Raw genomic sequence first — 22,585 nt, 5'->3', positions numbered from 1 at the left:
CTGAGTAAACAAAGTGTAGGTTTGTTCATACCTTTGTAGGCTGTTCATACCTTTGTAGAGCGAAAGTATACATACTGTTATGATGACTGACTATACTGCAGAAATAGTGTTGTATCAGTTACATGTTATATTGAGGTGAACTTGTAAACTGTAATACTATGGATGTATTTTGACATTCAATTGGTTCTTTGATTTGGTACACCTGTATGTAATTGTTTTTTCAAGCAGTGAAGTTCTTGCGTGCCAAAACTAAAATGCACAGATTTGCCTGTAATACAGAACTTTTCAAGATGGAAATTGTGATCTGCCACATGAGCCACAGGCAAGCTTGAATGGGCAATTACTCACGGTGTTTCTGTTCCACAGGGACGAAATTTACTGTCAGATCTGCAAGCAGCTGACAAACAACCCAGAGAAGAATTCCCATGCCAGGGGCTGGATCCTGCTGTCACTCTGTGTCGGGTGTTTTGCTCCCTCTGACAAGGTAAGAGTCAAATCACGGATAGACCAATACGATATCAAATCCAAGCATATTTTAATACAGAGGTACCCTCGCTTGTATACTGTTCTTTGTATTTACTTAATCTTTAAAAAAATAACAATTTAGAAATAGGAGCAACTTACTTGCTATTACCCACTATGGTGGCTTAGTGGCTATGGTGCCGTGCAACTGTGCACAAGGTTGTGAGTTTGATTCCCAACCGCAGGGGCCACGTTACGATGGGGGTGGAATGTAAAAATGCTGGTATGCTGAGGTTTAGGTCCACATTAAAGATCTCCAGGCAGTCAAAATTAATTTATTGTCATCAAAAAATTGGCGGTCCAGTGTTATGGCAACAAAATTCAATCTCACCACAACCATTGGTGGGACTCGAACCCATGACCTTTGGTGGGAGTCGTACCCTCGACCTTTGGCGGGACCGAAATTCAGTGGCACCAAAATTGATGGCACCACCATTGGTGGCTGAGCTAACGACCGTTGGTGGGAGTCGAAATCACAATTTTTGGTGTTAATTAGGGCAAATTAAGACATGGTTAACTAAGGTATAGTTAATTAACGAAACTAAAACCAATGACTTTTGGTGGGAGTTGAACCCGTGGCCTTTGGCAGGACCAAAATCCAATGGCACCGAAATTGATGGTGCCACTATTGATGGTCGAAGCCATGACCATTGGTTGGAGTCGAACCCGCAACCCTTGCAGTTAATTAAGGTATAGTTAATTAAGGTATAGTTACGACACTCGAACCCACAACCTTTGGTGGGAGAAAACAAGGAATAGGAAGTAACAACACATTCGAATGAGAATGTCAAGTAATTTAATGAATGTCTCATGAGCATGCAGACTTTCGCCTTAATCCTCTTAAGCTAAAGTGGCTGTCAACATAGTTTTTCCTTTGAGGAGATTGGTATGTTGGGTTTCTTTTTCAAGGCATTGGAAGGGCCTGCTCTACTTAAGAATCTTTTCTGTTTGGCCTGAATCACTATGTATAGCTTGAGGCTTTGGTAAATGTGTTTAAAGAACTGCTGGGAACAGCTCTAAAACTCTGCACAGAATTAGAAGACCATCTGTGTGCCTCTCAAATTTTTTCTTCAACAAAACATTGTGGACTGTGCATGTGGCAGTCTTGCCACCTGCTCTAGGCAAAACTAAATCCTGGACGATGCACTAATGTTGAGGTGTAAAGCACATGTATGTTCTTGCTGTGGTTAAAGTAGGCAGCCCCATGTTGGGCCACTCATTTGGTGGCTGCAAATGTCACCCATTGTAAATTTGTATTGGCAAATGTATTTATTTTATTTTAGTGGTTGTGAGGGCACAAAAAATATTTATTTCCATGAAATGTTTGTAATTTCACAGAACCTACTTTGAAAACCTGTGCTCTCTACATTACCCGATGCTTTGCGAGTGTTATCTCCAAATGTTTGAACCCAACATGCCATAACTGTAGCCAAATTCCAAGTGAACTGTTTGTATCACTGCAGTTTGTCAAGTACCTGCTCAACCTGATCAGGGAGGGCCCACCAGGCTATGCACCCTACTGCGAAGAACGGCTACGGCGCACCTTCATGAATGGCACAAGAGGCCAGCCACCGTCATGGCTAGAGCTGCAGGCTACCAAGTCCAAGAAGCCTCTCATGCTGCCCATCACCTTCATGGATGGCAACACTCGAACTCTGCTGGCCGACTCGGCCACTACTGCCCGCGAGCTCTGTGCACAGCTGTCTGCCAAGATTGGACTGCGGGACCAATTTGGATTTTCTCTCTACATAGCTCTCTTTGACAAGGTTAGATGTTCACGATTATTGCCCAGGATCTACATTTGTATATCCTGAACTTTCAGGACTTAACCAAACCTGCTGTAGCTTTTACATATTGTAGGGAAAGAAAAGGTGTGAAATTATGCTTTCAATCATTCTTAAATGTACAGCATTTCAAAAACTGGAGAGCAACATTGCGCGAAAACTAGGTAAAGATCCTGCTAAAAGTGCCTACTTGCTGTACAGTCTCAAAGAATATAAAAGTGGTTACCTGTTGGACCTTGGCTGGCATCTGCATGTGAGGAAACAAATATATCTTCTTGAAAATTATAAAAGCTGCATTACCTCAGTGTCACTGACGTGAACTATATTGCTGCTGAAGTAAAAATTGTGACACTACGACTGGTACAGGCAGTCATTTGTCATGCCATGTGCACAACACGTGCTGTATCTTTTACCCATGTTGCCTAGTTCTGCTGCAAAAGAATCATGCAAGGGAGAGGTACAGTTGTGGGGCACTTTCCAGCGTAACTCGATAGAAACATGCTTTGATGCAAAATCATCAAATGGCCCATTGAGCTAAAAGCTGGTGTCTGTCATCTGTAGGAGCTAAACTGTCACATTACATCAAAGTTGCATCACAAGCGTGCCTAAATGAAGCAGAGTGGGTGAAAGGGGACACCTGCTGCTGCTCCAGCGTGCCATGTGTTGCGTAAGGGGAGGGGGCATCGCTGCAATGCCACGTCACTCTCGCTCTCGGCAGCCTGTGTTATCCGCGCATTTTTTGTCCATGCAAAATCTCGCCTGCATTCTAACTGCACCTTGGTAAGGCCAAATCATAACGCGCCAAGTGTTTCAACGCACTTGCTTGCCCGCGAGGAGTTCATAACTCTAAGGAGCGCTCAGGGGCATTGAATTGGCATTAATGCTTAATCCACAATGCATAAGTACTTAGGTGTCCTCAGATTTTTCTTCTTCTGTGCAAAGTCACTAGTGTTTGTATTGTTGCTGCAATTTCACCGTGGTTTGGATTTCAACATGTTCTTTGTTTGCGAGACATTTCCTTCTTATCAGTTTCTACATGTTATCTCTATTACCATGCTTTCAATTCTATACAAAACGTGAAATCATGCCACGAATACTGTGGTACCTCCTCATAGTACAGCCTTCACCGAAAGCTTTACAGCTACTTGCAAGTCAGAAGAGTTGCCACCATGTCCTCTGGTAGAGTTTAGGGCACACCTGATGCTTTAAACCTCAAGAGAGCGAGGAGAACTGCTCACCTCCATGTCAAAGTTTTGGTACTTCAGAAGTACCTCAGGGACATCTGTGTATAGACTGATGACAGCTCCAATCACTTGTGTACAGTCAACGACTGATCATTCGGACTTCAAGGGGGACGTAAATAAGTCCAAACTATTGAATGTCCAAAAAAAACTAATGTATCCATAAAATATTTTATTTATGTTTTAAAGCCCCTGTGCAAGGAAGAAGTAGTCAATTCATTGCTGCACGCATTTTCGCTTATGTGCAACCAACTCCACCTTTATTGCTACCAGTTTTGTGTTGTCTCTGTACGCTGATCCAAGGACTGCAAAGGCTCGAGTCAGATCCGCATGTGAAGGCTTCGGAGCACATGGCACATCATCATCATCACCATCACCTGAGAGAATTGCAGTTTGATTGTGGGAGAACTTGCTCAATAATTTTGGCATCGTTCAGTTCGGCATGCGACAACACTGTGCTGTCAATGGCTGCAAAGTGTTCAAATGTAACGGCGGCAGAAATCGGCACACAGCCTGCAGCATAGCAGGTCATCAATTATGTCCGCATTTTAGTTTGTTATGGTAGACAGCAGTTCAGCTCTTCATTTATGGAGCTGGGCTCATTCGGACTGCAACTCAAGACTCATTTGAAGTCTGACTACGAGGGCACTATTGGTGCCATTTGACGTGTACTGTCGATAACTTCAGGAGAAAAACCTCTTGGAGCCAGCAGAGGATTGTCTGGAACACATCTTAAACAAATAAGCACAGTATGGCGGAACACTGTCCAGAAGGCTAATTCAACAAACAAAAGCGGGCCATGCACGGTGATGCCGGAATGGATGTGATGATCACAGCGTTGATGCGACCTCACAATTCAGGCAAAGCTTCCAAGATCAGCATTTGCAGTTAAATCTTTGAGGCACAATGCTGTGACAAAGGCAAGACCTCAGGGATTACCATCTCTGAGGCCATACTTGATGTCTGATTTCTTTGAGGCCGTACTTGTTGTCTCATTGAGGTTGCCAGAGGAGATAATGGTGGCAGGGTCAGTGTACACTGCGGCCACGGATGGAGTCCGGATAAACGAATGTTGAGCTGGCGGCTGTCCGAAATATCGGTCGTCTTTACACATTAAGTCTATGGGGCCATTGGTGGTGCCACAAAGCTGTCTGAATTACCGAGCATGTCCGATTTATTGTTCAGTGACTGTATTCACCTTAAAAGTTTAACCTGAGACTGTACCTCAATTCGTCGATGCTATTTGCCATGCAGGTGTCATCACTTGGCAGTGGTGGTGAGCACGTGATGGATGCCATCTCGCAGTGTGAGCAGTACACGAAAGAACAAGGGGCACAGGAGCGCAATGCCCCCTGGCGGCTCTTCTTCCGCAAAGAGATCTTCGCTCCCTGGCATGACCCTACTCAGGATCCTGAAGCTACCAACTTGATCTTTCAACAAGTGGTTCGAGGTATCAAGTTTGGAGAGTACAAGTGTGACAAGGTATGATAAGTGCCCCATTGCATAGCAGTTAATGGCAGCTACATTATTTACTCTTTTGGGCAATGCATCTTCAAAGTCGTATGGCCTCTTTCTTGACAGGAGGAAGATTTGGCCATGATAGGAGCTCAGCAGTATTATGTTGATCATGGCACTGAGCTGATCATGGACACTCTCCTGGCCTTATTACCAACATACATCCCCGATAACTGCCTTCAGGCCAGTGACAAGGCTCTGGAGAGATGGGCTGGCCTTGTTGTGCAGGCACTAAACAAGGTTTGTATCAAGATGAGTCACATCTAAAATCTTGTTTTTTTTTTCAATGGGGTGCTGCTGAACACAATAAGTGGGCAACATAGACCATTGTTTACATTGCATAGCATTGTATTGCATTGCATGTTGGTATAGTGCATTTGGTGTTATACAGGGTGTTTCACGTAATTTATGCGAAGGATATTTTAAAAAGTGGTTAGCTGCAGCTGAATGAAACAAACGGCATATGGATTGTCGTCATGTGGCACTCCTTAGAGTATTTGTTTATATTCTGCTTAATTAGTTAATTGACTAAGATGAATTATGCAACATTTTAAATGTTCACTTTAGGGCCAAGTACCAAGTTTAGGGCCAACTTTAGGGCCTAGTTTTGTTGTAAAGGGGGTTCACAAACGACCGATCCAATTTTTTGTGGCAATGTACATGCTGTTTGGTGATATTTTTCAGCATTTAAAGAAAGCCTGCAAAATACCAAATAAAACCATGTGACTGCACTCATGCGCAGTCACATGGTTACAACTGCCAAATGAAAGATATGCGATGTGAAAGGCACTAAGGCACGTAGCTTAACATCCACATTCACTTGTAAACTCACAAAGTGACAAAATTAGAAATGATACTGCTTTCCACCTTTTCACTGTCCTGAGAAAGAAGTTGTCTCCAAAGGCACTAGGTCAACAAAAAATAGGAGCTATCAAATAATTGTGGTTTATTTGAGATGTTTCTCAATGCGGCCAGTATTGTTATAGTCATGTTTTACCTGGTTGATGTTTGTATAAAATTGCTTAGAGTGGTGAATCTACTAAATTGCTTTCTGTTTGTGATGCTTGAATGTTATTTTGCTTATCAGTGATGTTGGGGAAGCGTGCCTCTGCACATAGTAATATACAGTACAAATAAAGTACGATCAACAAGGGGCTTGCGTCATCTGTACTTTTTTTTTTTCAATTTTAATGAATTTTGCATTATGAACTTACTTAATCTTGCCCAGCGTTCTGATTCTTTTTACCTTCCACATTTTAGTACAAAGCTCACAGGTTTCTTCAAGCTGCGTAAACTCTTTTAATAACAAGTTTGAAATTAGGATTGACAGGAGATGCATGTCAATTGTAACTCTTGGCTCCACGCATTTTGCAGAGCTACTTCTTTCGAGAGAGAGTGCCCCCTCTGCGTGTGAAAGAAGATGTGGTGGAATACGCCAAGCTCAAGTGGCCACTGCTCTTCTCACGCTTCTACGAGGCGTTGCGCTCTTCAGGTCCACACTTGCCAAAGAATGATGTCATCATTGCCATAAATTGGACAGGCGTCTATGTCGTCGATGAGCAGGAGCAGGTGTTGCTTGAGCTTTCCTTCCCGGAGATCACTTCAGTTGCCAGTCACAAGTGAGTTGATCGACCTCAACATGTACATCTACCACACCGTAAGGTGGAGACAGGTGGCCCCAGCCAGTCTCCTTCTCACTTGTACAGCTGCAGCCGATCAGCAACCGCTGAAATGGACAGCCCACAAGGTGGAATCTTACAGAATAACCCCACTGCTGTCTTTGTACCCAGAAACCTCTAGGCAGAGTTTATACAATACTGCCTAGGCTGTGAGAGATGTGCAATGTACTTTGGAACTCACGCAGGACAAATTCAGAAGACACAATAATCTCAATATTTCAGCTAGACACAATTACACTCCAAGCAAAACTCTACTAATGTAATTTCTACACTGCTTGTGTCATAAAATTGTATAAAGTTGTTTTTTCTTTTTTCCTGACATTTCCATTTTGAACTGCCCAATGAGGTTATAGAATATGTTATGAAAATAGTTTATGGGTAACTGTCATGCCCTGAAAATTTTGCTCTGACTATGGAGACATCTTGAGAAAGTTTGCATGACATATTACTACCAGCTTGTGTGGTGCGCTGGCAGGCAAGTACAGAGCACAACATTCTGAAGCAATATCCTATTGTAGAATGTACAGCTGTGACTCAGTAAAATGATGACCTGTATCACTTTGCTTAATTTGAAGCAGCAACAGTAAAATGCAGTAGCCTGAAAGAGCAACCCATGCTATCAGAAGATCTTCTGTGATGCACTCCATCTAATTGCAAATAACCTGGACCCTCCATTATAGCACCTCTCATAGCCCCCTATATGTCTCTAACATATGAAATGCGATTAATCAATCGTCACTCAGTCATAACCTAATTTGTGTTCTTGTGTGCAGGGGAAACCGTCCCTTCTTGCAGAGCTTCACACTTAGCACTGTGCGTGGAGAGGAATTCACTTTCCAGTCTCCCAACTCAGATGATGTGCGGGACTTGGTTGATTTCTTCCTGGAGGGTCTCAAGAAGCGCTCCAAGTTCGTCATTGCCCTGCAGGAATACAAAGGTGCGTGAAGACGAGGTGTGGTCTCATTTCAAAGTGTAGAATGTACTACAGTGAAATCCTGATAATTCAATATCTTTAATTTGAATTGGTGGATAATTCCAACTGCTCTGTTGGTCCCGGCAACATCCTGTGTATTTGAAAGAGAAAAACTCCAGCGAATTCAAACTCCGAACTCCCAATTACATTATCAAGTGCTCACCCACGTACCCTTTCTCAGTGCATGCTGGATCACTTAATCCCCATCACTGGGCATGCGGGAGTAAGGCCGTACAGCGCGTGTCAAGCCACCATCATTCTTGACTCGCGCTTGCACATTTTCCTTACCCATTTTTCCTTATACCAACAGCAAATGGCAGTTAAGACATAGTCTTAACGCACTGGGATTTTATATGGAGCCTGTACTCATCGACAACTTTCTGCGGCAATAAAGGGAAAGCTATGGAGGCAAACAGCACACAAGCGAGAAGCACTTCTGTAAAAAGTCGCATATTTTCGTCAATGTTGGTTTAAGCTGGGGGAAGTGAAAACACAAACACGTTATTTACAACAGTTAAACAAGATAAAATACACCACTCAGTGTTGAAGTTAACTTATTTTGCAGCTTTTCTCTTTCGCTTCTAGGCAAACACAAACCGTCGCATGTGGAACCTGCGTCGATTCAGCATCTATTCCGAGAAGGCAAAAGCACTATCAGACGCTGGCAGACTACTTGGTGCAGTAACGCATGTGCAGAAGCTCCGTGCCCATAGCTTTCCCTTCATTGCCACAGAAAGTTGTTCGCGAGTACAGGCTTCTTCCGGCACATGTCAAGCGCCGATGGAGGAAAGATGAAACTTTTTCAATGCAAGCCCAGTGACGGTTTTATTTTTGCACGCTGTACCGCTCACTGATTGAGCACTATATTTAAAGGGGCTCTCCTTAGTTTATTTGAATAAATTTCTGGTCCCTTTGGAGTTAGAATTAATGAGATCATACTGTAGTACCATAACAGTTGTTACTAATTTATTATATTCACTTCTTAACGGAACCCTGCAACACCTCTTACGAAGGGTTTGGAATGTGTTTGGTACTAACCAGCATATTCTCACGAATATCTTCCAAGAAAAATTTTCTGAATGCACCTTGTATGAGCAGAGTTTCAAATACAGTAGTCGAATGGCCGTCCCTGCTGCACCGTTGTTGCCTTCCCCTTCAATTCACTGTTCCCGCTGTACTTGGTACCATTGCCACACAATGCCTGCCATGCTTCACCCATCATTGGGCTGAGCTTTCCTGTCAGCATTACCTTGAGATTGGGTGGCATGACCCTCTGTCGTGCCCCCCGATATTGGAGGCTATAATATCGGTTCCGTCGTATCATTCCTTACCACCACACTGCGTGACTGCCCTATCAGTTATGACATTTCGTTTTGACTGGTTCTGAAAGGCACTGGTTAGTTGACTGTATAAAGGAATCCAGCCAATGGCCATTGTGTATATAAGTGCATAGGAGTATACTTGAACAGTGACAAAGATTTCAGAGTTGAAAGGAAAGAGCAAGTATGAATGAAACTGTAGGTTCCCCACTGCAGGTACTAAAATACTATATGGATTGGATATTCATGACAGAAGCAGCACTTTCCAGCAACCAAGCAGGTTTATTTACCATGTTCAAAATGTATTGCAGAGCCTCTTTCTTATGAAGCATCTAGGTTCAGTGCAAGCTGAGCCTAGATGCTTCTTCTGTGAGTCTATTTCAAACATCTCTGTGCTCCATCATTGCTTTGCCTTACACGCCTTATCTTATCTGCAGGGGACGCAGCAAACTACTTAAGCTTCGAACAGGGTGACCTTATACTGCTGGAAGACACCATGTGTGGCGAACATGTGCTTAACAACAACTGGTGCACAGGTAAGCTTACACTACAGCAATGCCTTTACTTTTTCTGTAATAATTATGCCATCATAACTGTTTGCACCCTGGCCACAAAAGTCATCAGCTAATGTACAACTATCTGTATTCGTGAACATTGAGAAAGTTAAGGTACATGACCTACCATACCAGTGTGGTAGGTGATGTATACTTATAAATGATTCTTTGTTTTCAGGTCAAACTAGATATTTCCCTGAATTTTTACTCTTTAATGAAGGGTAAGAACAAATGCAGGCATTACAAAATCAGTGAGTGCTGCCTGACTAGTATGAGCAAGTGGTCAAGGTGTTTCATGTAATATTACTTGTGTACAATTGTGATACATGTTTCTTTTTCGGGTTGGTGCTCAAGCGAAAACCGGCATGCATACATATATTATATATAATAATTGAAGGCCAGACCCCGGCCGAAATGTCAGTAAAATGTAGTTGTAAACACACACACACACGTGCACGCACACGCACACACACACAATATATATATGCGAAGGTTGTGGGATCGTTCCCCACATGTGGCAAGTTGTTTCTTCATCCACTTTCATTTATTAAGCACAAGTAATTTCCCCTATGTTGTCCTTGGTGTCAGTGTTTGTTGGCTTCTTATGATATGACTAATCAAAAATCGGGCCCCTTGGTTAACCCCCTTTCTTGTTCACTGTGTATATATATATATATAACACTGGTGAAGTGCTAGGAAGTGAACGCGGCACTGGCGTTAGTCTGCATTGTGAATGGTAGCTGTAGCATTGAGGGCACACTTTCTCAACTAGGTATGTTAAAAGAAGCATGGCAAATTGGTCTAGTTGGCATTCTATTGATTTTGTTGCAGGGCTGTATAGAACGAAGCACTAAAACAGGGCAACAAGAACCAGAGGTCTGAGAGGTCCATGATGGGCGGAGAAATGCTCAAAATGTGCATGGTATTATACGTCAACAAAGATAAACAAAAAAGCATCACGCCTCTTAAGAAGCATGCCTTTGTGCGTGCGACTAGTTGTGCTTTTCTTTTCTTTGATAAAAAAATAGAGAACAGAAACAAAGAATTGCCAAGGATGTTTCTATTTGTTGTTTTCATTTATGTGGTTTCTTTCAAACGTGTAAATACTAATGCCTTTCAGCGAGAACTTGCGTGATAAGTTCACCACATAATGTCATTATATGTTTCTGTGCATGATTTTGCTTGTTAAAATAAAATGTTTGTGCCTATGTTAATTGTTTACGATTACAAAAGCTACCAGAAAAAGTCCTGAACGTTGGCTGGCTGGCTGACAACAAAAATGCGATACCTCTACGAATTTTCTCTTGTGAGAGTACCGGGCCGACGCCAGGTGGCGTAGAGTCGCAGGCATGAGACTGTAGGCAACTGTGTAGAGTAGCAGGCGCGGAACGGTAGGCAACGGTGTGTGGCGAGCAGGGAGAACATAGAAGGGGTGCCTGCGCGGTTGGCATGCGGGGAGTGCGCAACAACTAACTGAGCGAGTGATGTAATCGGCGGAGCAAGTCGTGTGCGGTGCGGCGAGATGAAATGCAGACTGCATGTGTGCATGCACCGAGGATTTCCCGAAATAAACAACACACTTGACACACTTAAAAAAAATACCCCCTCAAATTCTAAAGAAGCAAGAACCCAGGAATGAAGGACCCTATGTATTCAGCAGATATTTAATACACCTGAAAATAAGAAAATAGAAATGACACGGGGTTTACCATCTTCGTATTCTCATAACAGCTCTCTGTTGCATCACAGTTTGTGGCAGTAACAGTCGCCATGACTAGCTGATAATATTAAAAATTATGTTCCATTCTGAAATTTAAAAAATTGCCATGTGTGGCTGTGTGATGTGAAGGTTCTTTTCCTTCTATTCTATTCTTTTCTTATCATCTATCACAATGAGTAGCCAATACCAGCAATGACATGTCGAAAATTAAAGGGGTTGTTACGTAATACGGCCTCTTGAACATTTTTAGTCATGTTCCTACAGTAATATGACCCAAATCAACCAAAAAAAGGTGCGATACCTTTGCTACTATACACCAACATTACTTATCACTTCTTTTGTTTCCTGAAGAACTCCTGAAAAGGTTACAAAAAGTGATCTGTCAGTTCACTATGATTTAAGATTCCTGCAGTTATTTAAAGTCTGCATCAAGAGACACACAAAAAGCATAGCTGTCCTTTTATTTATTTCTCAGGTCGTAATGAAAGGACAGGCGAGAAGGGCGACTTTGCCTCGGACTACGTCTACGTGCTGCCAGCGCTATCGAAGCCGCCGAACAACATCCTGGTACTGTTCACTCAAGACGGGGCAGAGAATGGCAAGAAGCTGTTCCAGCACACCCAGACCAATGGAGTTGAATCTCGAGAGCACCCACATACCTTGGAGGAATATGCAATGGACTTCTTCAGGTAAATCTCCACACTAGTCCGGTCACTGAACCCATCTGTCATGGAAGGCAGCATAAATAATTGCTTTTCTGCTGCCATTCTGCTTCGTGGCACATTTTGCGCAGCATACTTGTGTGCTGTGTTTTAATATATAGTTGATATTGTCCACTATGAATATGTTTGATGTCACATTCTTGCAGTCTTTGTGGTCTTCTTGCAGCAGACAATTTTAAGATGTCACTGTAATTAAGGAAATTATTGGTGTTTCTTTACATAATGTAATCTGAAGAGTGCGAGGCACAAAATGAAAAAAATATTGCAAGTACAAACAAACAGGAAAGTTCTCACTTTGCTTTGTTTTTTTTTTGTTTGTTTGTTTATATTTCACAGGCTTGATGAAACTCCTAGTTTAGTGTAGGCCAGTGTTTGTGACAACATTTCCTATTGCCGGCATTGTATGCTATATGCATTATGGAACATGACAAACTTGCCCAAGTGAACACAATAAAGAGTTTAGTGGTGCCGTGTTACCTTGTCGTCAGTAGGGTACTAATGTACCGGTCGAGGAGTGCACGTGCATGCACTTTGCTGAATGGAAAGATTTCTTCACATGGTTTATTAGACAGTAAGTAGTCTATACCATATTGTCAATGTAAGCAGAGTTTTGCGAGTCAAGCCTGTGCAAACGAAGACACATAAAAAAACAATGGCACCGGCCACAAAGTCAATGCCGCACAAGTCCATGTCTTATGCAAAGTTTCACCAAGGGACGAGTTAAATTGTAATTAAAGTCATTAACAGAATTCAGCCCTTCAACGAACTGACAATGTGACAGCAACTAGACAGCATTTTTACAGACAGGCTGGTGGCGCTATCTTGTGGCAGAGAACTTAACTAGAGGGGACAGAGAGTTATTTTCGCAGTAACTAACAATATTCGATTCATTTCCTGGTGTAAAGTGTCGGCAGTGATGCAAGTGACAGTAAGCAGTCGTTTTTTATGTTGCTTCAATGAGAACAACAAAGTTACAAGAAAATGTTTCATGTGTTGTTCGACAAAGTGTCACAAGATATAGCTATTGGCGTTGTTTCTTGCCATCCATGTTTACTATAACCCGGGACATCTGTAAAAGTTAACAGATATATCGACAAGCTAAAACTCTCTAACATTCACCAAAATGAGCATTTGGCACTCAGTACATAGTTATATTCTGGAAGATCTGCATATTAGACACTATCATCATTATCACATTACCCTATGCATAGAGTAACACACAGCTAAAGCGTTTTTGGTTATCGTAGTACGGTAATACTGTATACCACACTTACCATACAATAACATCTCTAGTATTGCTGAGTGTCACACTTTACCTAATCTTGTGTGAGATTTAATGAGGCATCTTATCAGATCCTATTTAGCAAAGCAAACTGAGAGGAAAGAAAAATAGAAAGAAAAGACCTGTAAGTTGTTTTTACAATATAAGCAAACATGCATTCATACCTAGGTAAACCTTGCTGTAGGCTAGTTCGTACAACTTTTGTGAAGCACATTTCATTGTGAAAACCACAGGTGGAGAACCTTCACCATCAGCAATGAGCACAGTATTGCTACTTCTAAGCACTTAAGAATGATGTACTGTTGCCCTTTTTGTGGTGCAGGCCACTTCCCAAGAAGAGCCTTCAGCGCACACTGACATTGTCCTCTGCACGGCGGCGAGACGGTGAGCAACTCTGGCGCCACTCACGTGAGCCCCTCAAGCAGCCACTGCTCAAGAAGCTGCTCAACAAGGAAGAGCTGAGCCAGGAGGCCTGCTTTGCCTTCAATGATATCCTTTGTTCAATCCATAGTAGTGCGATTGATAAAACCACCTACAATAATGTGTCGCACGGCACCGTACTACTAATTTTACATCAACAAGTCTTTCATTCATAAACATTTCCATACACATAGGCCTCTAGCAGCGGCACCACTATAGTTTACATGCCTTACTGAAAGTTGCTAACATTGGTCACTGAAGGTGAGTGAAATGAGTGTAAATGGCTGACACAGTTATTTTGTTATAGTGTGATACCTGTGCATTAAAAACAAATCCCAAGCTGTACAGTGTAGATGTTTTTAAGCTCATAATCCTACCAAGCTCATAACGGTTTTCAGTGCATGAAGGGTGAATAAACTAATGGTCACATACTACATCGCATAAACTAAATGCAGCTGCTTTGCTGTGTATTTGTCTTGTACTCTGTGCTATCTTTGAGGTGTTAACGTGTTTGTAAGCAGCGTATCTTTTTCTCTCTATGTCTCTATGTAAATCTTTGGAGGTCCTCTTCGTCAAGCCTTGTCTTGACTCTTTGTCCTTGACTCTGGCTTACCTATCCTGAAGTATATGGGTGACTTGCCATCTCGACGAACAAGATCGGGCAATGAACTCACAGACCAGCTCTTTGAGGGCCCCTTGAAGCATGTAAGTGGCCGTGTCTCTTGGCAGTGATCTTGCGTTTACTATAGCTTGTCATTTCAGGTACTTAACAAAAAATTCATTGCTGTGCTTTGTCTGTATACAGAAGAAAGCTTTGGATACCAACAGGCTCAATCATATCTGAAGAGTACATACATTTTCATGAGCCATCATTTAAAAGTAAAACGTCATCATTCAAAATACCACTTCATATACTTCACGCTCAGAAATGCTGTCACTGTGTAACAGTTCTGCTGGCACTGGTAAATTTGTGTAAAGTCTAGTTGGTTACTTATTTGAGAACTACCCATTCATTCCTATGCTAAGAGGGACTATGTACTGGGCTTTATTCTAGAGGAATATGTCTCCATCATACCTCCAAACTCAGCATAGTCATTGTAACCAACTCTGTTTTCTTGTATTCTTCTGTACCTTGCATCTGCAAATTTAAAGTGCGTCACATCATTTCCCAACACCCTGTCATCATGATGTTGTCTACTTAACACTACACAGTGGCTGACTTTTAAGGATCATCCAGGCCAACATCACCAGCTTCTCATTCAAGTCAGCATCTCTGATGCTAATGATCAGAAGACATTCAATGTTGGCATGTGCTCACGTAAAATAATTGCACTTGTCCAACGGTCTGCTAGCTCTTTTGTCAGACTAGCCAGGCAACTACCCGTCAACACGGTATACTATCCAAGTGATGCTGCCTCACTCTTGTCTTCACGTGTTGTCATAAGTAAAGCTGGTTCCCACTGGCTTTCACTCATTGTCATTGTGAACTATCTGCAGACTTGAGCCAACTTCCTATGACGTATGAGCTGCGTTGAAAAAATATGCAGCAGATCCAATGAATTGGCATCTATATACAGTGAAGCTTTGTGTGAGTGCATAAAGAGTCAAAACGCAAGGTTATGTTTATTCAATGTCTGCACAAAGTGACATGGAAGGCTTTACTCAGGCATTGTAAAGAGGATAATGTAATGCCACCGCAGATGCGCAGAGGTGAGCTTTCTGGATCTTTTTTTCTTTCCCCCACACGGCCAGTACCGCAGATGCGTGGAGGCAAGCACCATCTGGTGACGGCGCAAAGAACCCAGCATCGCATGTGCTCCGCTGTGATTTGTTGGCCTGTTCAGCATGGGAGCAGCCAGGCCGTAGCACCCATGGTCACAAAACTCGGCGAGGTTCGCAAAGAAAAGCTTCACTTTTAAAGAAGAAACTTAAGAGCAAGTAGCATAGTGTCATAGCACAGGCTATGACACATGCACTAAGAATAAAAGTGACCAAAAAAAACAAATGGCATCAATTTTCTTAGCACACACCATTACTTTCCAGAGAGGTTATGTTGCCATTTCCAGATTGAAGCACTCTCAGAATTCAAGGACTTTTTGTAGTCTGTCAGCCTGCGTCGCATGCCAGTCTGTCACTGACAGTCGTCTGCAGACTCAGCTCGGAATCGTCTGCATTATACACACCGTGGTGGCTTAGCCGCTATGGTGTTACGCTGCTAAGTATGAGGTTGTGGAACCAAATTTCGGCTGCAGTGTCTGCATTTTGATGGGGGAGACACACCCATGTCCCATGCATTGGGGGCACATTAAAGATCCCCAGGTGGTCTAAATTTCAGGAGTACCCCACTACGGCGTATCTCATAATCAAATTGTGGTTTCAGCATGTCAAACCCCAGAATTTGATTTTTTAATCATCGGCATTATGGTGCTCTAGTGCGAAAGCACCTCAATTAGCCCAAATATGTGTTGACTCCCTCCTTCCTTTTTCCATGACTGCTGAATAAGTTTTTACTATACGTGTAGAGCACACATAAGCTTGCCCTTCAGTAAAATTTGGAAAAGCATGTACTTATACCGGTATAACTATGAAAAGGCACAACTGAGATGTCATTTGTGCATTGATTTATTTGTAGTAAAATGCTGTTGTATTAGTGGGAATTAGTTCTTATGCGATTTCTCAGTGATGCTTATAATGATGCAGCAACATTGTGTAATGTTATGTGAGAAACTAATAAATTTATCTTGGATGTGCAGGAAATACTGAGGGATGAAATTTACTGCCAAATAATGAAGCAACTGACTGACAACAAGAACAGGTGAGGGGTTCAGCATGCATGTTAATGGACGTGAAAATTCCCAGTAAGATGCTTTAAGTGGGCAGTCATATAACCCATCTAGTGTCATGACTTTTCATGTCTGTGTTCTTGCTCACTGCAGTCATATGTTAACCCCTCCCCTCCAAAAATAAAATATGTACATATACTGTATTTATTTGCTTATAAGGTGGTCATGATTATAATGTGAGGGTGCAGCTGGGGAAGGCAAGAAAGAGAGCTTATGTATGCACACTAATATACGGTGATGTAGAGTGCCTTACAGATTATTCAAACTCGGCAGATGCGCAAAATACAGAGTAATTTGAAGCCCCTGGAATAAGTGGAACAATTGGTTTGGGTTATTATGCAAACTTTGCCTTGCAGTGTGACTTCACAGCAGTGCAAATTTCGACTTGCAGTGTGGCTTTACGAAAGCACGTGCCACTGCCTTGAAGTTGCAACTCAAGGCGAAATTTACTTTAAACTCACACCTCGTCTTTACTGTTCATAAATATATATTTATGTATATATTTATGAATTACTGGAACCTAATGTGAAGCATTGACTCTACAGACAAGCAGCATAATTCAACATGACATGTGCTAGTTTTGCCACAAGTGGTGGTTATGTTATGTTTGGTTAAGTTATGATTACACCATAAGATGGTGCAAACATAATGCAATTTTATTTAAATTTTGTGAAATTTCTATTGTCGTAATAAATGTTTACACATAGCTGTACACAGTTTTAGTAAGCTACTTTTGTGTGATATTTGGCACTTTTTGTGGTCACCGTAGAAATCAGTTCATTGCACCTATCTTTCTTCAAGTCATTACCGAAAACAATGTTTAAACGAATTAGGCTTGTAAATTTCACTTTTCCATCAAGTTCTATTACAGAGATGTCCATCCATGAGCCATGAGGATGGCAAGCACTTATACATAAGAATGGAAACAGGTCACAATGTGTCTCTTTGCCTTTCATGTAAGACTCAGTGAGGAGCGGGGATGGGAACTCATGTGGCTGGCCACAGGACTGTTTGCACCCAGCCAATCGCTCCTAAAAGAGCTGACACAGTTTCTCAGGACGCGAGCACATCCAATCTCACTGGACTCTCTTCAGCGGCTTCAGAAGACACTACGGTTGGTACACCACACTTCTCTGATTCTTGTTAAGTGTGTACATTAAGGGAGTGCTGACATGTCATTTTCAACTTCTCGCTGTTTACATTGAGTGAAGGTGCAAGCCCTCTAAGCTCCAGAAGAAATACTGGCAGGCACCAGATCACTCTAAACAACTTATCATTATACTTACCTTTAAGAAACAGTTCCCAGATGCTTGGTGTGTCATGATGTCATTATACACCGGTTCGTTTCATTCCTGCAATTGGTGCAGCTGCCACGTGTGAGCACAACCATATGAAATACATGCTGCACTTCTGTTTATTTTTTATCAGCAATGTCATCATACCTAGCCTTATTGCTGCATGATGTCAGTGAATTTTGATCTCTTTCTTAAAATCAAGATAAAGTTCATAAAGCGAGGTCTGCCATTTTGAGAGCAACATCAGCATCAAATTAAAATATAAGTGTTTGCCACCCTTCATACTCGCTGAGTGTCACCCTTTTGCATGCTAAAAGCTTGTGGTAGAATTGCTACAGCATCAAAAATCTGCATCAGTAGTCCTTTAGTTTTTTTTCACCCTGTTGCTAGCTTACGAATGCCTTGTGCACCGTTGCCTGATGTATAGCGTAAATGGCACACCCAAGATGACAGAGAAGACAAAGACACGGCACTTCTTAGTCGTCTTGCATGCCCCATTTGTGTGGCACATCCAGTAATACAGTGCCATCTATCAGCTTATCCTTCCGTTCACCATGGTGTGGTGTGGCAATGGCTGTACTCTATTTTCTGAGTGGGAAGCACAAGAGCTTTGTGAGTTATGAGGCAAGGCATGAGGTTTTTGTGAGGCACAGACACAAAAGCGGACAAGACATTTTCACCAAGAGTGCAGTAAAGACACTGTGATGCAGGTTCTTTTTAGGTTTCGAATAGGTCACTGAGGCATAATATGAGAGCACCTAAATGAGCACGAAACCATTTGTACATGTGATGTACAAGACACTTAATACGTGCAGGAAATTAAAATACAATGGCAAGGACATAATGACACTGCCAACAGCATGAAATGTCTTGAACTCGCATTAACAGAGGACTAGAACACCCAACAGTGTGGAAAAAAAAATTGTGTACATTCAGTTCTGTCAAACTAAACAGTTCACCTTTGCATGAAGGCAGAGGTGAGGTGATGAACGAAGAGCTGATGGACTCACCCTAGCCGTGGTCAGTTTCATTGATGGATAGGAGACAGCTGAAATGCAGCTAGTCTGAGTCAGCCGAGAGGAAGCAGGCACCACACCGGAAACCTTGAGGTTGGCATGCCAGGAGGAAAGCGAGTCCAGGCCAGGCAGCTGTATGCACATTCAGGCCCGCAACCTGACCACTTGTGCCCTCCCAACAGGCACAAGCATCCACAGGTTTTGGCATAGAACTCTATGGCCTGGCACAGTCGTGAAGCACACCTTCGTAGGAAGGTGTTGGCCGACCCTTCACTGGTTGCTCTATCACGTAAAGTCCTTGTGGCTTGGGGTCGGGACCCGATTACGCATCTTCAGTGCCCAGTCTGGTGGCGAACCTTCATCCATGGCTTTCTGCGACTCCACGTTTCAAAAATGTGTTGCGCCTTTTTCTTCTCTTCATGGTGTCATGGTTTCACGCGATTGGGTTCCATCAGAGCTCAGTGTTCCCTGATGATTTGTTCCTCTTAACTCCGTGAGTTCTGGCATTTTGCTTCTTTTTCTCGTTTCTTTCTTGCACCGTGTGCCCTTGTGCTTAGGTCTTTGTCTTCGTCTTTTCCCAAGCACAGCACTTAAGTCCATGTGTGCACTCTTTGGTGTCCCTTGTCCTCTTTTTGAAAAAAGCAGAAAGAAACACCCAAATGCACTGCTGTTTTATTTGGAAGTACTATTTATCCAATTCTAATGTGTCCCCAAATGTAACGCACAACATTTGTTTTTAACAAGAATAGTAGCATTTCTTCGATTCTGACGCTCGCACAAATGTAAAATGAGCAGAGTTTGTTGCCGTAAAATGAAAGTTTATATTAGATGATATCCGTCGCCGTCACCCTCAGATGTCTCTTTATCACTATCTATGGATCTCAGCATGTCTATGGGCCACACATATCATCTCTGTGGGGTCGATCGCATTTATATTCCACATTTATTGAATAATTCTGCGATAATTGCAAGTGGAATGGGGACCTACACCTAGTTTACTAGTTACATGCAATTCTCTGAAATACCAAATGCATGCTAAGCTAGCAGCAACTTGTTGCTGCTAGCTTAGCATGCAAGTCAACTTTTCTTGTTGCTGCTAGCTTAGCATGCAAGTCAACTTCTCTTTTATGAATGAGCTTTTGTAATTAACAGCTAAAAGCAATAAACGTTCTTTGCCATCCTATGCAATAACTTGCTTTGTTGGCACTTTGTGGTGACAATGGCTATGACACCAGATGTAATGAACGGTAGGCTGTAGCAAAGCTGTGAATGCGGTTCCACTTTCATAGCTGACTACACCATGCAGGTAATATTCAAACCAATTTTCTTGGAAGGCAGGGGACACATTAGAATTGGATAAATGCCTTAATCATTCATTGTGAGCTGATGTTTTCTCTGTTGTGAGCTGCTGTGCAGGCCAGAAATAGGTGCTTTCGGCGGGAGAAAACATGTCTTTGGCACACTGTCTCCTATCTCCAGCAAGACAGGCGCTGCAGCCATTCGAATCTCGATTCGGGTCACTATTGAGGTCAGGCACATTCGTGCCAGTCCAAGTTATTTGGCAAGGCCCAATTTCAGGATTGAAATAATGAGTCTTGTAAAAAAAAAATCTTAAATATGTTTTAAGGCACTTTTGGTTCCTATGTACACTTTCTTGGTAATTACAGTGTGAACATGTTATAAAAAAAATGAAAACCCCTCCCCTACTGGGAGCAGTGGTGCATGGGAAGCTTGTCCAACCCTAGGGGAGTGGTTGGTTAGCTTTTTTTTTTTTGAGCATTTGAGACACATTAAAGAGACATGGTTGTTGGTGAATGAGAAACGGCTGTTTATTTTTGAGGTGGCAGGTTTACGGTTGTCATTGTCCTTCAGTGATGGCAGCCCAAACCTCTGGATTAGCTCAGCATTGTACATTTGCTTCAACGTCAGCCGGTTGAAGCTCTGGATCAGCGCAACGGTTTTGTTATGCTTTGATGATCACAGCCCGAACCTCTGGATTATCCCGGCGTTGTCATTGCGCTTTGACTTCATCTTGCCGAAGCTCTGGATTCGCTTGGCGAGCATGAGCATGAGCACGTTCACGGGCCCGCTTCCGCTGCTGTTCCTTCAACGCAGCCTGCACTTCAGCAGAACGACCCAAACGCAGCTTCTCCATCTGACTAGTGGGCCTGAACGGGCGAGAAACAGCAGGCGCAAGGCGAGCGATTACGTGATCACACCCTTTCCCTTCTCCGGAGGGAAAGACACGCACCTTGCGCTCCGTCTAATTTTTCATGCATATAAAACCTCGCTTTAAAGGGCGCATATCATGAACCGACAGTGGCTGAATCGGTTAGCGTGGTGGTCTTGCAACTCGGAGGTCGGTGGTTCGAATTCGCAGCCTGACAAGCAATCTTCTTCTTTCTTTTCTTTTTTTTTGTTTTCTGAGACTTCGATTTTTTCTTACGGCAACATTAATACCGACGCTGACACGATGGAAGTAATACAAGCTTCACTTACAAAATGTGCTCCATATCTTGCGTCATGTTTGTGTTAGTTCTTCCTGCACAGTTGTGCCATCTGAGTGCACAGCTAAAGTACCACCCACCATGCTGGCTTAGTCGCTGTAGTGTTCTGCTGCTGCGCACGACATCATGAGCTCGATTCCCAACTGTGGTGACTGCATTTCAGTGGGAGTGGAATGCAAAAACGTTTGTTTTGTGGACACTAAAGAACTGCAGGTTGGCAAAATTGATTCAGATCCCTCAACCACAGTACTTCTCATAAGTGGTGTGTTGCTTTGAGACATTCATCACCATAAATAGAGTTGAGTCAGTCTAAAGTAACAGCCACTTGTTACTGAAGTGCAAAGACAATGATACTACTGATGCTTTATTACTGCATTTACCTTCTACTTCTGCTGTAGAGATAATGAAAACTACCCCATTCAGGTGAGCGCTTGGTTCTTGTGTGAGGGAATTCAATGTGCTGAGGTCCACTTCATTGATAAGTCTGAATCAACCAGTTAAATATCAATACATAACCACGCGACAAAAACACAGCGTTCACTGGTTTAAGCTAAAGAGTAACAAACCACTGACTAGCCTGAGCACTACTCAGTGGCTTAGCAGAAGTAGTTACATTAAACATGGAACACTTTAACTTGGTTCATTCCTGCAGGACTGGTCAACGAAAGTATCCACCACACTTAGTCGAGGTGGAAGCCATCCAGCACAAGACGACCCAGATCTTCCACAAGGTCTACTTCCCTGATGACACTGATGAGGTAAACAAGCTCTCGTGTAGCATCATCATGGCAATTATTATTTGTGCTGTCATCTTTTTACTTGTGTTCTCATCTACACTGGACTTTATTTGTGAGCAGTATGATTTACAAGCATATTTGTTGAAGAGATGTTTCTCGCTTTTTTCTGTCTAATGTCTGTGCTGTGCAGGGAAGGTTAATGGCATAAGGCTAAGACCTAAAGATGCTTCATGCTAATGTGGTTTTCTTTCTTTCCTTTCTTGCAGCTAGTGCCATCAATGCATATTTAGTAAAATTGAACACTGGAAACAATGCAGTTAAACCTCGATATAACGAAGTCCAATATAACAAAATTCTCGTGTAATCGATAGCATACTGATTGGCATTGCTGATGGCTTTCAGCTTTAATGCCGCTAAATTTACTCATGTGATAGCAAGTGAATTGCCTTCAGAGTT

The 22,585-nt window shown here is 42.5% G+C and overlaps 1 protein-coding gene across 2 annotated transcripts in view; it reads left to right on the top strand.

Annotated features, from left to right (window-relative positions):
* ck (myosin-VIIa ck) overlaps positions 1-22,585 on the top strand; it is a 173,514-nt gene that overhangs the window by 135,357 nt on the left and 15,572 nt on the right. The window contains exons 26-38 of one of the 2 annotated variants that reach the window (XM_065429765.1): positions 367-484; positions 1,986-2,288; positions 4,802-5,029; positions 5,129-5,302; positions 6,437-6,681; positions 7,515-7,678; positions 9,471-9,569; positions 11,783-11,996; positions 13,634-13,800; positions 14,345-14,436; positions 16,485-16,546; positions 17,542-17,688; positions 22,045-22,150. In XM_065429765.1, coding sequence (XP_065285837.1) covers positions 367-484; positions 1,986-2,288; positions 4,802-5,029; positions 5,129-5,302; positions 6,437-6,681; positions 7,515-7,678; positions 9,471-9,569; positions 11,783-11,996; positions 13,634-13,800; positions 14,345-14,436; positions 16,485-16,546; positions 17,542-17,688; positions 22,045-22,150 — 2,119 coding nt within the window. Of the gene's footprint in view, positions 1-366; positions 485-1,985; positions 2,289-4,801; positions 5,030-5,128; positions 5,303-6,436; positions 6,682-7,514; positions 7,679-9,470; positions 9,570-11,782; positions 11,997-13,633; positions 13,801-14,344; positions 14,437-16,484; positions 16,547-17,535; positions 17,689-22,044; positions 22,151-22,585 lie in introns of both variants that reach the window. The other variant, XM_065429764.1, reaches the window with a different exon arrangement.

This window comes from Dermacentor albipictus, chromosome 1 (genome assembly GCF_038994185.2).
Source record: "Dermacentor albipictus isolate Rhodes 1998 colony chromosome 1, USDA_Dalb.pri_finalv2, whole genome shotgun sequence".
NCBI classification, from domain to species: Eukaryota; Metazoa; Arthropoda; class Arachnida; order Ixodida; family Ixodidae; genus Dermacentor; species Dermacentor albipictus.
Note: the sequence above shows the minus strand (reverse complement) of the source record. Positions and strands in the feature narration are given on the sequence as shown.